The sequence below is a fragment of the Zosterops lateralis genome (assembly GCF_965231275.1).
Source record: "Zosterops lateralis genome assembly, chromosome: 4".
In the NCBI taxonomy this organism is placed as follows: Eukaryota; Metazoa; Chordata; class Aves; order Passeriformes; family Zosteropidae; genus Zosterops; species Zosterops lateralis.
Window position 1 is genome coordinate 54,586,950 of NC_139765.1, and position 13,861 is coordinate 54,600,810.

Here is a 13,861-nt window from a genome sequence, read left to right on the forward strand (position 1 = left end):
TATCTTGCTTCCATGATGTAAACATGGACAAAAGTCTAGCGAGTTAGATTATTCCAAGCTAACAGGAAAGTATGGGCAAGGCCTTCTTTGAAATACTGTAAGGAATTTTTGTATCCATATTCAAGAGACATTAAATCGAAAGGAAGATGCACATTAAAAATCTGTGATGGTTGGGGAATGAAGAGAGTGTTTTACAAGGGAGATTCAAACACCATGTTTCCATTAGCCTGGTAAAACACATACATACACATCTTGATAACACAGAAAGATACTATGTGAATCTAGTTTTCTCACTAAATTTTGGGGTTGGATTTACTTTGCAGATTAGGATATCTAAATGTAGATATCCAAATATAGACCTCTACATATGAATTAGATGCCCAAACTCTTAAGGTCAATAGGGATCTAATTAATGCAGTCAGTTGCTCAACTGATCAAAGGCAGATGGTCCTTTTGGGATGTGCTGGACTGTAGATTCCACTGGCTGCGCTGGCTACTGGTCTTCATATGGTTACTGTGACTGTAATTTGGGCACTTTAGTCACATTTAGATGTGTACATTGTAGGACCTAAAATCACGTACCTAAATGCACAAGCTGAACCACAACATCTCTTCCAAGCCTAGGGAATTCTTTCATTCTACTCTGAAAATATGAGGTCACTAGGAAAATATTATTCCTCTCTGTGTACACACAAAAAATTCTGCACTAGGACTGCTGAGCAAATGGATGGGAACTCCAAATAACAGAAACTTTTGCACAGGAATCTAAATAAATAGGGTATAGCAGCAGCCATGCATATATACTTGAAGTTTGGGTTAAGTGTTAGTCTTCAGATTTTAAGGATGCATCCTTTAGCATTGCCTAGGCCAGAAGGTCTTATATTATGATTATTGAATGGTTTAACACCCCTAGAAAGTAATGCCACTGTAAGAAACTTACTGAAAATGAAACAGGAAGACTTTCTAAATGAAATCGGACTAAACATACAACTCAGAAATAGTAGGAATATAGTATTAGAAGCGATCACCTTAGCTCAATGCCCCTAGTGATGAACAATAAAATGAAAATATAGTGCAACACTTCTTTTAAAAAATGGCTTCCAAAGCTTTCTAACAAATATAGCATCCTTATCTTTGGTGGGAAAATTTTCTCCCATATTCTACCTGAAATGTTAAAAGCATGTGTATCTGACAACTCTAATGTCCACTCCTTGGTTGTAGGGTTGGCTGGCACTTCCAGATGCAAGAAGGATACAACTTTGCCCTTTTGAAAATGGCAAGTACTGTGTGATTACTCTTTACAGGAGTGATTTTCAGCAGCTCCAGTAGTATGTCACAATTTAAATTAATCTACGGGGAAAATCATGTACTGCAAAACTTCAAGGAAATGATCGTATTGGTTTGTTTTACTGCGGGTAGATAAAATAACTTACTTTCAGACCAAATAGTTCACCAAGTTTACGCCAACATAAACACAAAGTAACTAAACCCACATTTTCTTAAGTGACACAAAAACTGGCCCGAAGGAATAGAAGGTCAACTTAGAAATGAGCTTAGTGCTTGAAGAGTGCAATTAGAAGATGTCAAATACCCAACTCAACAGAGGGAACAGGGAGTTGAAGAAGGAGACAGTTAACTATATACATGTGTTCCACACTTAAGGGGAAATTATTCACACAAATATTCCAGCAATGTCAGAATTTGGTCTGAGATGACAGCTGAAAAAGAAATTGTCTTATTTACGCACATATGAAAGTAAATGTTTTACCAGGCAAATAGAAAGTGTGACCTAAAAAGCGTTTTGTAGTTTTAAGTCCAAGATTTTGATTTAAAGCACATGTAGAAGTACTGGATTTAATAACTGTGTTGATTCCTGTCTGGACATTTTGAATAATGTTTTCCCTCTCTCTTTGTACACAGATACACAGGTGCTATGGGACAATATTGTATATAACCCATTGACACAAACCCTTGCTTGGGAGCCAGCCTGTCCTGTCCTCGTCACAGTTAACCTATGCAGGTTCACCAAGTCAAATGACCATTGTGAAGATATAGAAAACTCTTTCAAAAATTCTCCTGAGAAAGTAAGAGCTATGTGGATTAATTCAAACTGTGAGTTTGATGGGCATCACCAAAGGCATAATGTGAAGAACTAGACTTTGCAATAAGAGCAGATTCAAATTCCTCTCCTCTGATACTTAAAACTGTTCATAATCAGAGTCTGTTCTTGCACACTAATCACATGATTTATTCAAAATGGTCACTGACTCATTATAAAAAAATAAAATGTGGAGATGACTGGGCAGCTAGTAATGTTTGCTAAATTCTTTGTGATAAATAGGATCTGCTTTTTATTTATAATTCATGTCAGATTCCCTTTAAAGTAAGGGAGACAGACACATTGTGAGGACAACTCTTATCTGTAGATAGGCATAATAGGTTGGAGAGATTTCTCTGATAGTACTGCCTTCTTTTTACTGTCACAAGAGTCTATTGTGGTTAAATCAGATTTAGATATTTAACATAGACATTGAAAATGTAAATGAGATGAAGCTAAATCTCTTTAAATATTTCTGGAGGATAACAGTACTTTGGTAGGGCATAATTGTTTTGTAATTAAGATCTTTCTGAAGTGCCTTCCTCAGCCTGGTCCAATGTCTTAAGATTGTGGCTGCTGAAATATTGTGTCCCTTAATTCTTCCAGCACTTATTTTCTCAAGCTGAGAAGGGTTTTCAAACATCTATGTCTTGAATAGCTTAACTCTTCAATCTGAAATCTGATTAGACTGAATGCTCTGAGTTTTTGAGGTTCATTAGAATTAATTTCATCATGAAAACTACATTTCAGGCTTGCCTGATTGTGGAGAGAAGGTAGTAAACTTAAAGTAACAACTGAAAAGGCAAATAAAATCAAATACAAGATACTAATTTTGAAATTTTTGGATTAATATTATTATTTTGATGACATGACTGGGGAGAGGTTGGGGCTGACTCAAGACTGTCAAATGCTTTTGTGATTAGGAACTCCTGGCCAAGCCTTTAGTGATTGTTCAGATTCATCATTTATGAGGTCCATCAAATCTTTGATCTTGAAAAAACAGATTAATTTAATTTTAGATGTGAGTGATCCCTGTGGGATTATTCATCTGCTGGCAACAAGTACAACTCATTGCTTGCAGGAGAGAAAAAGAAAAAGAAGAAAATAAAACTAAAATGAGGTCTGGCTGGTAATGGTTGTATCTGTTACCAGAACAGAATCCAACTTTATTATGGAGTATGAGTGTTTTTCTGTATTTACTGATTGCACTTAATGGCTGAACATTAATATTAATCATAGAACTGTAGAGTATCCTGAGCTGGAAGGGACCCAAAAAGGATCACCAACATTCATGGATAGAATGGATTCCCTTTTTTTTCCTCAATTCTGACAAGTTTAATACTGTATTTGGTCCATTTATTGTACTGTAACCCTGAAAGCCATCTCTGTAGGCTGGAAACTAGTGCAGATTTCTCAGATAGGGCCAGCTGCCCTGTAAATCTGCACAAGGACACACCACTCTAATGCTCTGCACGTGTGCTGACTCAGGCACAAAAGCTGCATCACTCCTCTTTACTGAGGCTAGGGCTTTCTCTGTCAATGACAACACTGTCTCCAGGTCTGAGCAGACTCCCACAGAACTATCTCCTGGGACACTGTTGTTATGTTCTCAAAAGAGGTTACAGGAAGGAAATGTTTGGCTGTGTATTGTGCTCAGTCACTTGAGCAACACAGTCTATTTAAGTAGGATCACTTATATGTGTAGCAATTGTTTATATAGGACAAGGCTTTTTCTGGTGAAGTTCTTGGTGGGTAAACAGTTGTTAATTGAGAAAACAACATTTTGTGGATTGCTTAAGTGGTTTTCTAAAATTCGGCTTATGTTTCACTGTTCTGAAATATGAGTATGAAAAATTGAAAGATTTCTCAACTGATGGTGGAGTACTTTTGGATATATGTTTAATTGTTCTGCTGAGTTTTTCATGAGTGGAAAATAAGGAGTTGAAACAAGCCAATTGTGTAATCATAATTTTGCACAAGCCACTATGCAATCAATTAATTTAGCTCTAATGGGTCAGGCTGATCATAAAAAATGCTACATGTTGCAGATAAAAAGAAGCAAACTATTCAGTAATCCAAAACAGCAGTTGTTTCTAACCATTTAATGTGATTAACTTCCAGGAATCTTTATGAAGTAAACAAAGCCTTCTCAGTAATCAAACCATGCAAATTTTCAGTAGTTGATTTTGTGAAACTAGTTAACAAAACTAGATAATTCTGAGTGCTCTGTCTTCCAGCAGGTTAAATATTCTCGTGTGGATACTCACCCAAGACTTTGCATGAAGGTAAAGGGATTTCTTTGTAAAACACATTTTAACTGCCCTTCTTCTGTCTCTAAAAAAAAAAAGAGCTGCTGATATTCTTTATGATCAATTTTTTTTTTTTTGTAGCTCTCATGAATGGGAACTGAGAATGAAGGAAAAGTGAAAGATTAGATTAGAAGGTGATTGTTTTGAAGTGCAAGAGCAATGATAGATAGGACACAGGTCAGATTGTGCACTTTATTTTTTCTGTTTAAGAAAAGCAAGAAAAAAATGGTCAATACAAACTCTGAAGAATGTACTAAACTTAACATATAAAGTATTTCATAGTAAATAGTTTAAAATAAAATTATCAATACAGTACATTTAATGGAGACTCTCTTACTATTCTAGTTGAGAAAAAAAGCCAAATAAGGCTAATACAGGCATATTATTCTTTTCTTTTAGAGTACTTGTAAGTCAGTGGAACCAGATATTTCTGTAAAATATGAATGATTATGAATACCTGAAGAATTAAGGGATCTAATTTAAAGTAAAAAGTTGGAAGCTACCATAAAGCAGGAAAGCTGTGAATTAATCTTCTGCAGCTTTGTGGAATGGCCTGATCATCACTAGTTGAATATTTTGCCATAGATTGAAATGGAAAAATTGATTTTCCTAATAGATTTCTCTGCTTTCAGTTTACAACTAAACGAGGATCTTGGATTAAATGCCCATTTGCTCATGGAGAATTTCCAGGTAAATATATATTCCTGAAATTGCATAACTTTACATTGTGGAAATTATTTAAATCACTAGATATGAGCTGTTTCTTTTAAGTGAGAAGTGGATAAATCTACTGAGGATAAACCTATCCTCAGTAGATCTAGTGTTCATCAGTATAAAAAAGTAACTTGTAGGAATCAAAATAATTGCATATTGTTAAATAGCACTTAAAAATACAAAAAAGGTTTTATTATAGGCATAGATTTTAGAATATAATGTATGGTCTTTGTACATCTAAAAGTAAGTCTTTTCCCCTAATATCAGCCTGGAAAATGAGGACTGTTGCAGCTGCAGAACAAATACAAGTTTTTTTCACATCGCAAACCAAGGCACAGTTCTCAGTACTTGTGTGTAACAGGACGCAGATGACTTCATGTGAATCTCTTGGGATGCACCATTCAGTCTCTGTGGTTTGTATATATTATTTCTTAAGCATTGTAAGACTTTTAAGCATACCTAACTCCATTCATTTATTATTCTATTTATCGTTCTGCAGCTTGAATCCATTAATAAACCATGTACATATTGGAACAATTACTGGAACATTTTAAAAGCCTGTACTTCTAAATCTGATCTCACACTGAAACAAGAAATAAATAAAAATCCTGAAGTCAAATGAGTCACATCAAAGGATATGACTATTGAGTGGAACCTCAATATTATTTAATGTCATTTTCGTAGTGTGGGATTTGTATTATGTATATAGCAAATGTTATTGTTAACATTTCATACATGGGTCACCGATATTGCTGACCTGGCAAATCACACATCATGAAATGTAAGACTTGAGGCATCAATCTGTGATGAACTCTAAATGTCACAGCAGCTAATACAAACTCAACATGCAAAAAGGGTTAGGTTTCAGCCAAATTATCTTTTTGAGCTGATTGTGTGGTACACAACTACTTCTTCCAGCGAAGTGGGGACAGAGTGGGAAAAGATTATGGGAGGATGAGATTTCAGTTTCAGGCAGCAGCTAGCCATGAGAGCCTCATTCCTGTCTTGCGCCTTAGTCTACATCCCACACATTTTCAGTGTAGTACTGTGGTTTGCCCTTTAACACAGCCTTGTCAGTTACCTTGCTGGCCCAAACTGTGATCTGCTGAGAGACACATCTGGAAAGCGAAGTCAAAGAGCAAAAGAGTGGCCATAGCACTATTTTTCAATAGCAGGGTAGATCCTAGTAGCTGCTAGGACCACCATGCTGAAAGACATCCACCTGGTTCAGCAGCCAGCTCCTTGGTAGTCTCATGTCCACTGCTAAACATGTGCTCCTGCTGTCTGCTTCACTGACCAGGTACATCAGATGGCATATGATGAATTTGGAGAAAGTTGAGAAGTCTAGATGTTGTGATTTGAATTGTTACTCCTCACTGTTGACTTTGCTCGGCTGTAGGGGGGTGTGCTTTAGAACACACAAGCATAACTCCTACATCTGTCCTCTCTTTAAGGTATATTCCAGCTGTACTTATTTGCCACTATGCAGGGACACAATACAACTGTACCTTTTTCAGCTGCTTATGATTCTTCTAGTGAGAAGGGTGCCCATACCAGGGCTTAGCTGATGACCAGGCAGTTATGAACAAGGATTTCTTAAACATAATGGGCTGGACACTGAACGCTGAATTTGTTTTCTAATGAATGAGTTTAGGTTGTTATTGTACCTTTGGTGCTGAATATAAGAGAATAGCTGTTAAAAACAGAGTTTTCCAACCCAGCTCAATCTGAGGACATGCATAAATGGAGAATGATAACTTGCTCTAGGATATCCCAGAGCTGAATAATCATGGGAAAAGGCCTGGGAAAAAACAGCTATCCTAATTAACACGGACCAGAGAGGGCATTGGTGGTAATATCAAGAGTCTGTCCTAATGGGAAAAGATGTCTGGAAAGTGCTGTATTACTGGCAGAGGTGGAGATCTGTACGGTAGAAGAGTTGTCAACACTCAGGGAACCTTCAATAGCACTTCCCTTCAACTGGTCTATTTCACAGGAAATCTGTGGAGTTCATACTTTCTGTTTTTAAAGGTTCCCAGTATGAATTGCTAAGTGAAAGGGGTAATGGTGGAGCACCAATAAATCGAAGCTAGATATTGAAGTGTGTGTTTCATGAAGGCACTGATGCATTTAAAAATGCTGTTTTCTTCCCTGTGGTACAAAGTCCTCTGCTACTGTGACAGAATTGGACCTCACATAATTTACATACAATTCCTGCCTCAACACTGTGAGTAATATAGACAAAGTTTTCATCAAGATTTAACTCTATGTTCCCAGAAACCAATGTTGATCCTCTAACTAATTCCTCTTCAGTCCTCTTCAGAAAAAAAAAAATTCTCCCAAATTATTTTAGGAGTCTGCCACACTGAAGAAGAGTAGTGTGGGATTCATAGCTATTGGTGGAGTAATCAACATTATTTTGAGGACAAACCATAATCAATCAAATATTAAATGTCAAGTCAGTCATTTAGGACAATTTTACCCTAAGGCTCAGCTTGTTCTCTCTATACAATGGGATGGGAAGTCCAGAAGAACTGCAAAGACAGGGTCATTCCTTCAGCTCATACACCAGGGAAAAGAAGTGAAGATGATGACAGGAAGCAAACAGTGTGGGGAGAGTGTTCTCCTTATGATGCCCCCTAAAATGCAGTAACATTAGCCCTCTTCCTGTGCTGCCACATTGTCCTTGGCAAAATTACACCAGCTGCTTATGGTTATTGAGATCTGGGGTTATATCCAAAATCAATAACGTTCCATTAATTTTCTAATACAGTAGAACAGGTAGAGTTATTGGGAAACCAAAGCAAAGAGCTGGAGAGACACAGTATATTTTCATTGTTCCAGAGTATTTAAAATAGTGATTTTCAATTTTTTTTTTATTCATTAGGGAGATTCTGTTTCAATTACAATATCACAGGAAATGTGTGGGTCAACAGTTTGCATTCAGGTATGTATCTTGCTTTTGCCAAGTACCCTGTACAAAAACTAATAAACAAATAATTTAAAACCCAAGCAAACCAGCAGGTACTCTCACTGCTTTCTCCTCCCAGCTAAATCTGATTACTGAGCAAATCGAGTTGGCAAAGAGCATTATTTATAGCTTGGTATGCTGCCACCACCTCTCTTTGAGATGACATTAATTAACTGAGAAGTTGCTCTCTGTGATCATGCTCCTTTGTCAGTGGCAGATAAAAGGATATCATCAGGATATTGCTAATTCTGTCTTTATATGTTCTTTCAGTTAAAAAAAAAAATCCAAGCTATAAAAGATCCAAGTAAATAATAGATGAATTTTCAAAAATTGACATTGACTAGAAAAGGTGAGGCATCTAGTAAACAGCACAGCAAGTGCATGGTGTCCTAGGATTAGCACTCAGGAAAGTAGAACTGAGAAAATGATTTCTGACATTTCTGCACACTATTTCAATAGCTGAACTTTATTAAGAAATTTTATTCATAGAAAATGAGCATAAAGTTGATAGGTTTATGCCTCTCTGGAGTTAATGCTCTCAGCAGACAGAGAGAAATGAGAGTGGAGCTCTGAGGCTCCAGTAGCTGCCCTGGAAAGAAAGAGGCAAGATTAAAGTGAGTTTGGCAAGGGCCTTCTGAGTAATGAAAGTAGTAGTTCTTTCCCTAGTGAGAAATGAAATTTGGTGCGGAGACTGATAATTTCCTGCATAAATTATTTATTTTGTAAATAAGACATTATCTGTCAGACAAAAATAACAACAAAATTATTATTAGCTCTATTATTTAGAGACCTAAATGTGATTGGAACTCAATATACACTAGAGCAGCAATCTCCATATGTGTATATTTAAAAACAGATTTAAAATGTAGTCACTTGAGCAAACTAATAAAGCAATCTCATTTTGTCAACACAAGTGCTTACTAACAGTTCTGCTGAAAGGGGAATAAACCTCAATTCTTTCTTTTAAAAGGGCTGGAGAACAGATGTAGATTATTCAGTTCCACTGCAGATCTGCGATACCTACTGTGGTAAGTATCCATGTTAACAAAAGGAGCATTGGGTCTTGATTGTGTGGAAGAGAACATTTCAGGTGAAGTGTGTTTTCACTGGGAAACTGACGTGGGATTCACCTGACTGAATGTACACGTGTGCATGAGAGCTAGATATGCTCAGATTCCTTTATAGACAGTGGATTCATATACCCCATGAGCTACTTTAATTAGCTCTGCAAGGCCAGCTTGTGTGGCTGGCTGCTGCCTCTGCTTCCTGGGTGATTTTTCCACCCTGTCCTAGGTTCTGTGTGTCACACCTATATTTACCTTGCTGTCAGTACATGAGGTAACTGGTTAAAAACACACCTCATCAACACACTGGTGCCATTGCAGTGACTGCAGCACAGCCCTGCTGTCAGTTCCCCACCTCTACAAATGGGACAGCAGCATCTCCTTCCACTTCCCAGCAAACAGAAGTTTGCTTCTGGATATTATTATTATTATGTTTTCTGGTACACTATAGAGTCAGGATATTCTAAAATCTCCAAGCCCTGAAAGTAAGATATTGTAGAAATTAGTGAGTTCAGAGCAAACTACGGCTGTGGGGTTTATGGTGAGCAGTACAGCAGTGGATTGACTAATTTAGAATTAAAAAGTCTAAAACAAATCGTGCTGAGAGAAGCCTCAATCTGAGCACTGCCAAAAACACTTCCCCAAACTCACACAACCAACCAACCAACCAAGCAACTAACATCCCCTTCTAGTTCACTACAAACACAGTAAGTCCTGTGACAGATTTTCTCTGTTGTCTGAAAACACCTGTCAGTTAACTACAGCTTTAGATTTAGAAGCCTGATAATAAAAAGAAGGGAGATTGAATCTGTTGTCTGAATGCAGTTCCTTGTGTAATCATTCATATAATGCCAGTTCAGGTTTCTTCACTGGAAAACTTGTAACAAGCCCACTCAAGATGAACAACTTAAATAATCAGAGTGTTGTGGTTAATATAGTGTGGGTGCATTTTCATTTTTCATATTTTCCATTTAAAAAATGCAGAGTATGACAAAAGCATGTAGAATAATTAAAAGCTCTAGAGATGGCAGCTTTGGGATTTCTCTGCACCTCATACTAGAAGAGAATGTGTCTGTGTAGTAAATGGAAATAGCAGAACATTGAAAGCTGATTAAAGATCTTTTTGGGCATAATATTTGATTAAATATTGGATTTTTTTGTCACAGGTTTGTTTGTTTTGCTTGGTATTTTTGTTTTGTTTGTAGGTGTGTGTGTTTGTTTTTTTCCTTCTCATTAGGAATTTGTGGAGATTCAGAAAAAAAAGCAGAAAATGTGCACTTATCAAGAATATCAGAACTTTAATATGTGATCACTGTGTTTGTTGTACATTGATCTCATGCTTCCTGGACTCTGACATAATCTGTGGTTTCAGGATAATGTGATATACATTGGTTGGTAGATAAATCCATCTCTTTCTGTGGACCAGTGTTCCCTAAACCTCCCTGTAAGGAAGACGGTACAAGTCAGTGTCAGAGGTGGGACACTGAACTGGGTTGGTCTGTCTCACTGCCATATTTCCAATGTCCTTAATTGACTCATTTGAAACCACCAGCTGCTTCTCAGGTGTAAGGTTTTTAATGTATCAATAACAGCAAAACTACTAAGAACTTTCATATTCTTAAATGCATATTTTCTATAACAAAGGTATTTCTTAAACACTAGCCTTTTAAAATCAGGACATGATGAAAGTTTCTTAGAAGAGTCCCCAAGGATGATAGTTGTTACATTGGGATGTTATTGTGCTTGGGCCTAAGATGTTAAGAAAGCCCATCCACATAAAGGTGAAAGCAATATTAACCTTGAGATTTGTCTGTAATTCGTGACAGTATAGTTTATACAAACATCAAAGCAAATGACAAATAATCTTGTAATGGCATAGTGAAAATATATACTGTCTACATCTTTGTAAAATAGAAATGTGCATGTTAAGTGTTAGTGTTAAAGATACCAAGCACTGCCAGTGTGTCCAGAAGACTCAGGATGTTGCTAAAAAACAAGGTTCCAGTCATAACAACATCTATTATAAAAAAGTCAGTATGTCTAACCATTAGGAAGGCTGATCTTTACCCAGCCTTCAAGAAGAGCTTTCTGGCATGTAGAATTTGTTAGTCTACAATAGATTGCATTTTTCTATAAGTAGCTGTGCTTTGGCAATTACAGTGGCTTGGTTTTGTTTATTCTACAAAGGATGAAAATGGGAAAATAATGTGGTGGGGTTTTTAAAATATGCATTTAATAGCATTGACTTGGAGGCAAAACTATGTGTTTCTTTTAAATTTTCTAGTTCCTTTGACCACTTTTCTGGATTCTATTTAATAAAGCCAAGCATTTTGAGACATTATTTCACATATAAAATACAAAACTTATGTATTTTGTACATGAAACAATAGCCCATATCAGTTACTATGAGAATAAATACGTGAATCATAATGGAAACAGAATGGCAACCTATATTTGAACTTGTTCCCTCAGGTTTTCATGGTCAGCCACACAGTGATGGAAACCCAGCAAAAGCCATGACACACAGGTATCCATCTAATGTACAGTTTAAAGCATCTGTGGGAATGGACAGAGTTTTTAATCTTGAAACCATATCACTGGCCTTTCTACAGGCACAGAAAGAAAATCTGAATGAATTTTGTACATTCCTCGAAGGAATATCAGGTTCTTAACTCTCTCTGTTCCACTGAAGACATTCCTTGCTCCTGTGCTCTCTCTTCTCTTGCTTTCTCTCTTTCCTGTTTACTCTGGAATCAGAGGTGTAGCTGTCTTGCTTCCAGAGTGAGGAGAAAGGGGGACAAATAACCAGTGGAAAAGAGAAGTTCGTAAAGTAACAACACAACCTTCAAGAGCCCAGAAACAAGCTCAGATGTGCTGTACATGATACTCACATTATTAGCACCTGTTCCCTGCTTTCTCACAGATGTCTGCATGCAGATCACATCCCTCTGTGCTCTCACTGATTAGACAGGTCTGCTCAGCTGTTCCAGTGCTGCTTCTTATTGCCACATTCCTTTACAAAACACCTCTCCTAGGCTACAGGCAAAGCAGTAAATAATGCAGCCTGTGGAGGTATAACTGGGTAGACCCCAAGACCTTAAAAATTCTCTTCCTTTAAGGATACCTTTCAGACCTAACTTAGAAGAGTTGCTGCTACCTAGAACTCTAGAGAAAATTGAGATGGTCTGAAAAAGCCTTGTTCAAAGATAGGGAAAAGATGCAGCCTTGCAAAAGCTCTGCAAATCATGTGGTTGAGAAGGGGCTACCATCCTTGCTTCGAGGCAGTTTTTGGCTTTTCCCTTGTCATAAGATACCATTCAAAATAAAGTATGCTGGTTTTGTTTATTTGTTCATATAAGCACTGTTTGAACTGTGACAGTCAAGTACACAAACTGTAGACAAATGGTTAGATTTCTTTTCTTACATCAACTATATATGAATACAATGAACTTTTTCACACTTTGGAGAAAATAACCTCATAACAATCTTCTTTCCTCTTCTGTTTTTCTCCTAGGATGAAGAGTGTGCAGTCCTTGCACTGAATTTAACAACATGTTGTCAAGGTCATCAGTATCTTCTCAACATTGTATTTTGGTGCAACTTGCAAATCTTGTCTAAATGATCATTTCACATGAAAGTAGTTTCTAATTAGATTATTCTCATGAGCAAAGAATTTAGCAAGTTGAGCCTACTCTAATATGACAAATTCAGATTATGATTCCTTATTTCCCACTATTTAAAAAAAGTCTTAGATCACTTAGAAAATCAGGTCCACATTTCCCATCTAAAGTAGTATTTTATACAAAACATGCTCTAAGTGAGTACTTTCATAGTACCTTGTGTACCAATAGAACAAGGATTTCACATTTTCTTGCTTGTCACCTTCATTTTAAAACCATAAGCAATAGCTTCTGAGAAATGAAGAATGGAGTAAGTTTTCTCACCTTCAATGCATCAGTCTTGTTTGCAATTTCCTGTCTTGTTTTTCTCTTGCCATTCTGATGATCTCACCACGACAGAACATGTTCTTTAAGTATATCTAACAATTGCTTTCTGTGTTTGCATTTGTGTTTGCCTCAGAGATAATTTTCCTATTTTTCTGACTGGTACATGTCTTTGGTTTGATAGCTATTTAAAACTGTCTTGTGGAAATCTGGTCTAGAAGGAAACAGTTTAATGGAAATAATGGAAATATTTTTCCCCATTATATCAGTATTTATATTCAATTGTTCAGGATAATATTACACACTGTACTGATTAACAAATATTTGGCCTTTATTTCACTGAATAGTCCTGTCAAACATACTTCCTGTTGTGTAACATTGGAATAAAAGATGATTAATAGCATATCCTGAAACCATGTGGAATTGATCATTTGAGATCAGGAATATGGGTGAGGAGTAAGGATCTGAAACAAGAAGATCAATGAAAAATATTTTCCATCTGAATGTGTGAGGGTTTAAAATTTGTTTGTTTTGTTTTGTTTCAAGACATTCATTGACACATTTACAGAGTACAGTATAAGAGACACATCCACTCCATTGAAACACAAGAGTTTTTGAGGTGCCCTGGAGAGGTCAAGTTCTGCTTGACCCCTTTGATATAAAAACTTTATTGTTTAGGCTGCACATCTATTGAATCTAGTCTCATTCCTAGCAGTGCTGCAGCTCCAAAAGCAGAGGTGGCAGGGCAGCATTCCTAAAGC

The 13,861-nt window shown here is 36.8% G+C and overlaps 1 protein-coding gene across 1 annotated transcript in view; it reads left to right on the forward strand.

Moving 5' to 3' along the window:
- The window catches only part of IL17REL (interleukin 17 receptor E like), a 44,932-nt gene extending 31,550 nt beyond the window's left edge, over positions 1-13,382 (forward strand). Inside the window, exons 9-17 of the mRNA XM_083860304.1 lie at positions 1,222-1,285; positions 1,921-2,084; positions 4,336-4,383; positions 5,040-5,097; positions 5,389-5,534; positions 8,009-8,068; positions 9,063-9,120; positions 11,629-11,683; positions 12,671-13,382. Coding sequence (XP_083716430.1) covers positions 1,222-1,285; positions 1,921-2,084; positions 4,336-4,383; positions 5,040-5,097; positions 5,389-5,534; positions 8,009-8,068; positions 9,063-9,120; positions 11,629-11,683; positions 12,671-12,698 — 681 coding nt within the window. The 3' untranslated portion in view covers positions 12,699-13,382. The remainder of the gene's footprint in view (positions 1-1,221; positions 1,286-1,920; positions 2,085-4,335; positions 4,384-5,039; positions 5,098-5,388; positions 5,535-8,008; positions 8,069-9,062; positions 9,121-11,628; positions 11,684-12,670) is intronic.
- The last annotated feature ends 479 nt before the right edge of the window (positions 13,383-13,861 follow it).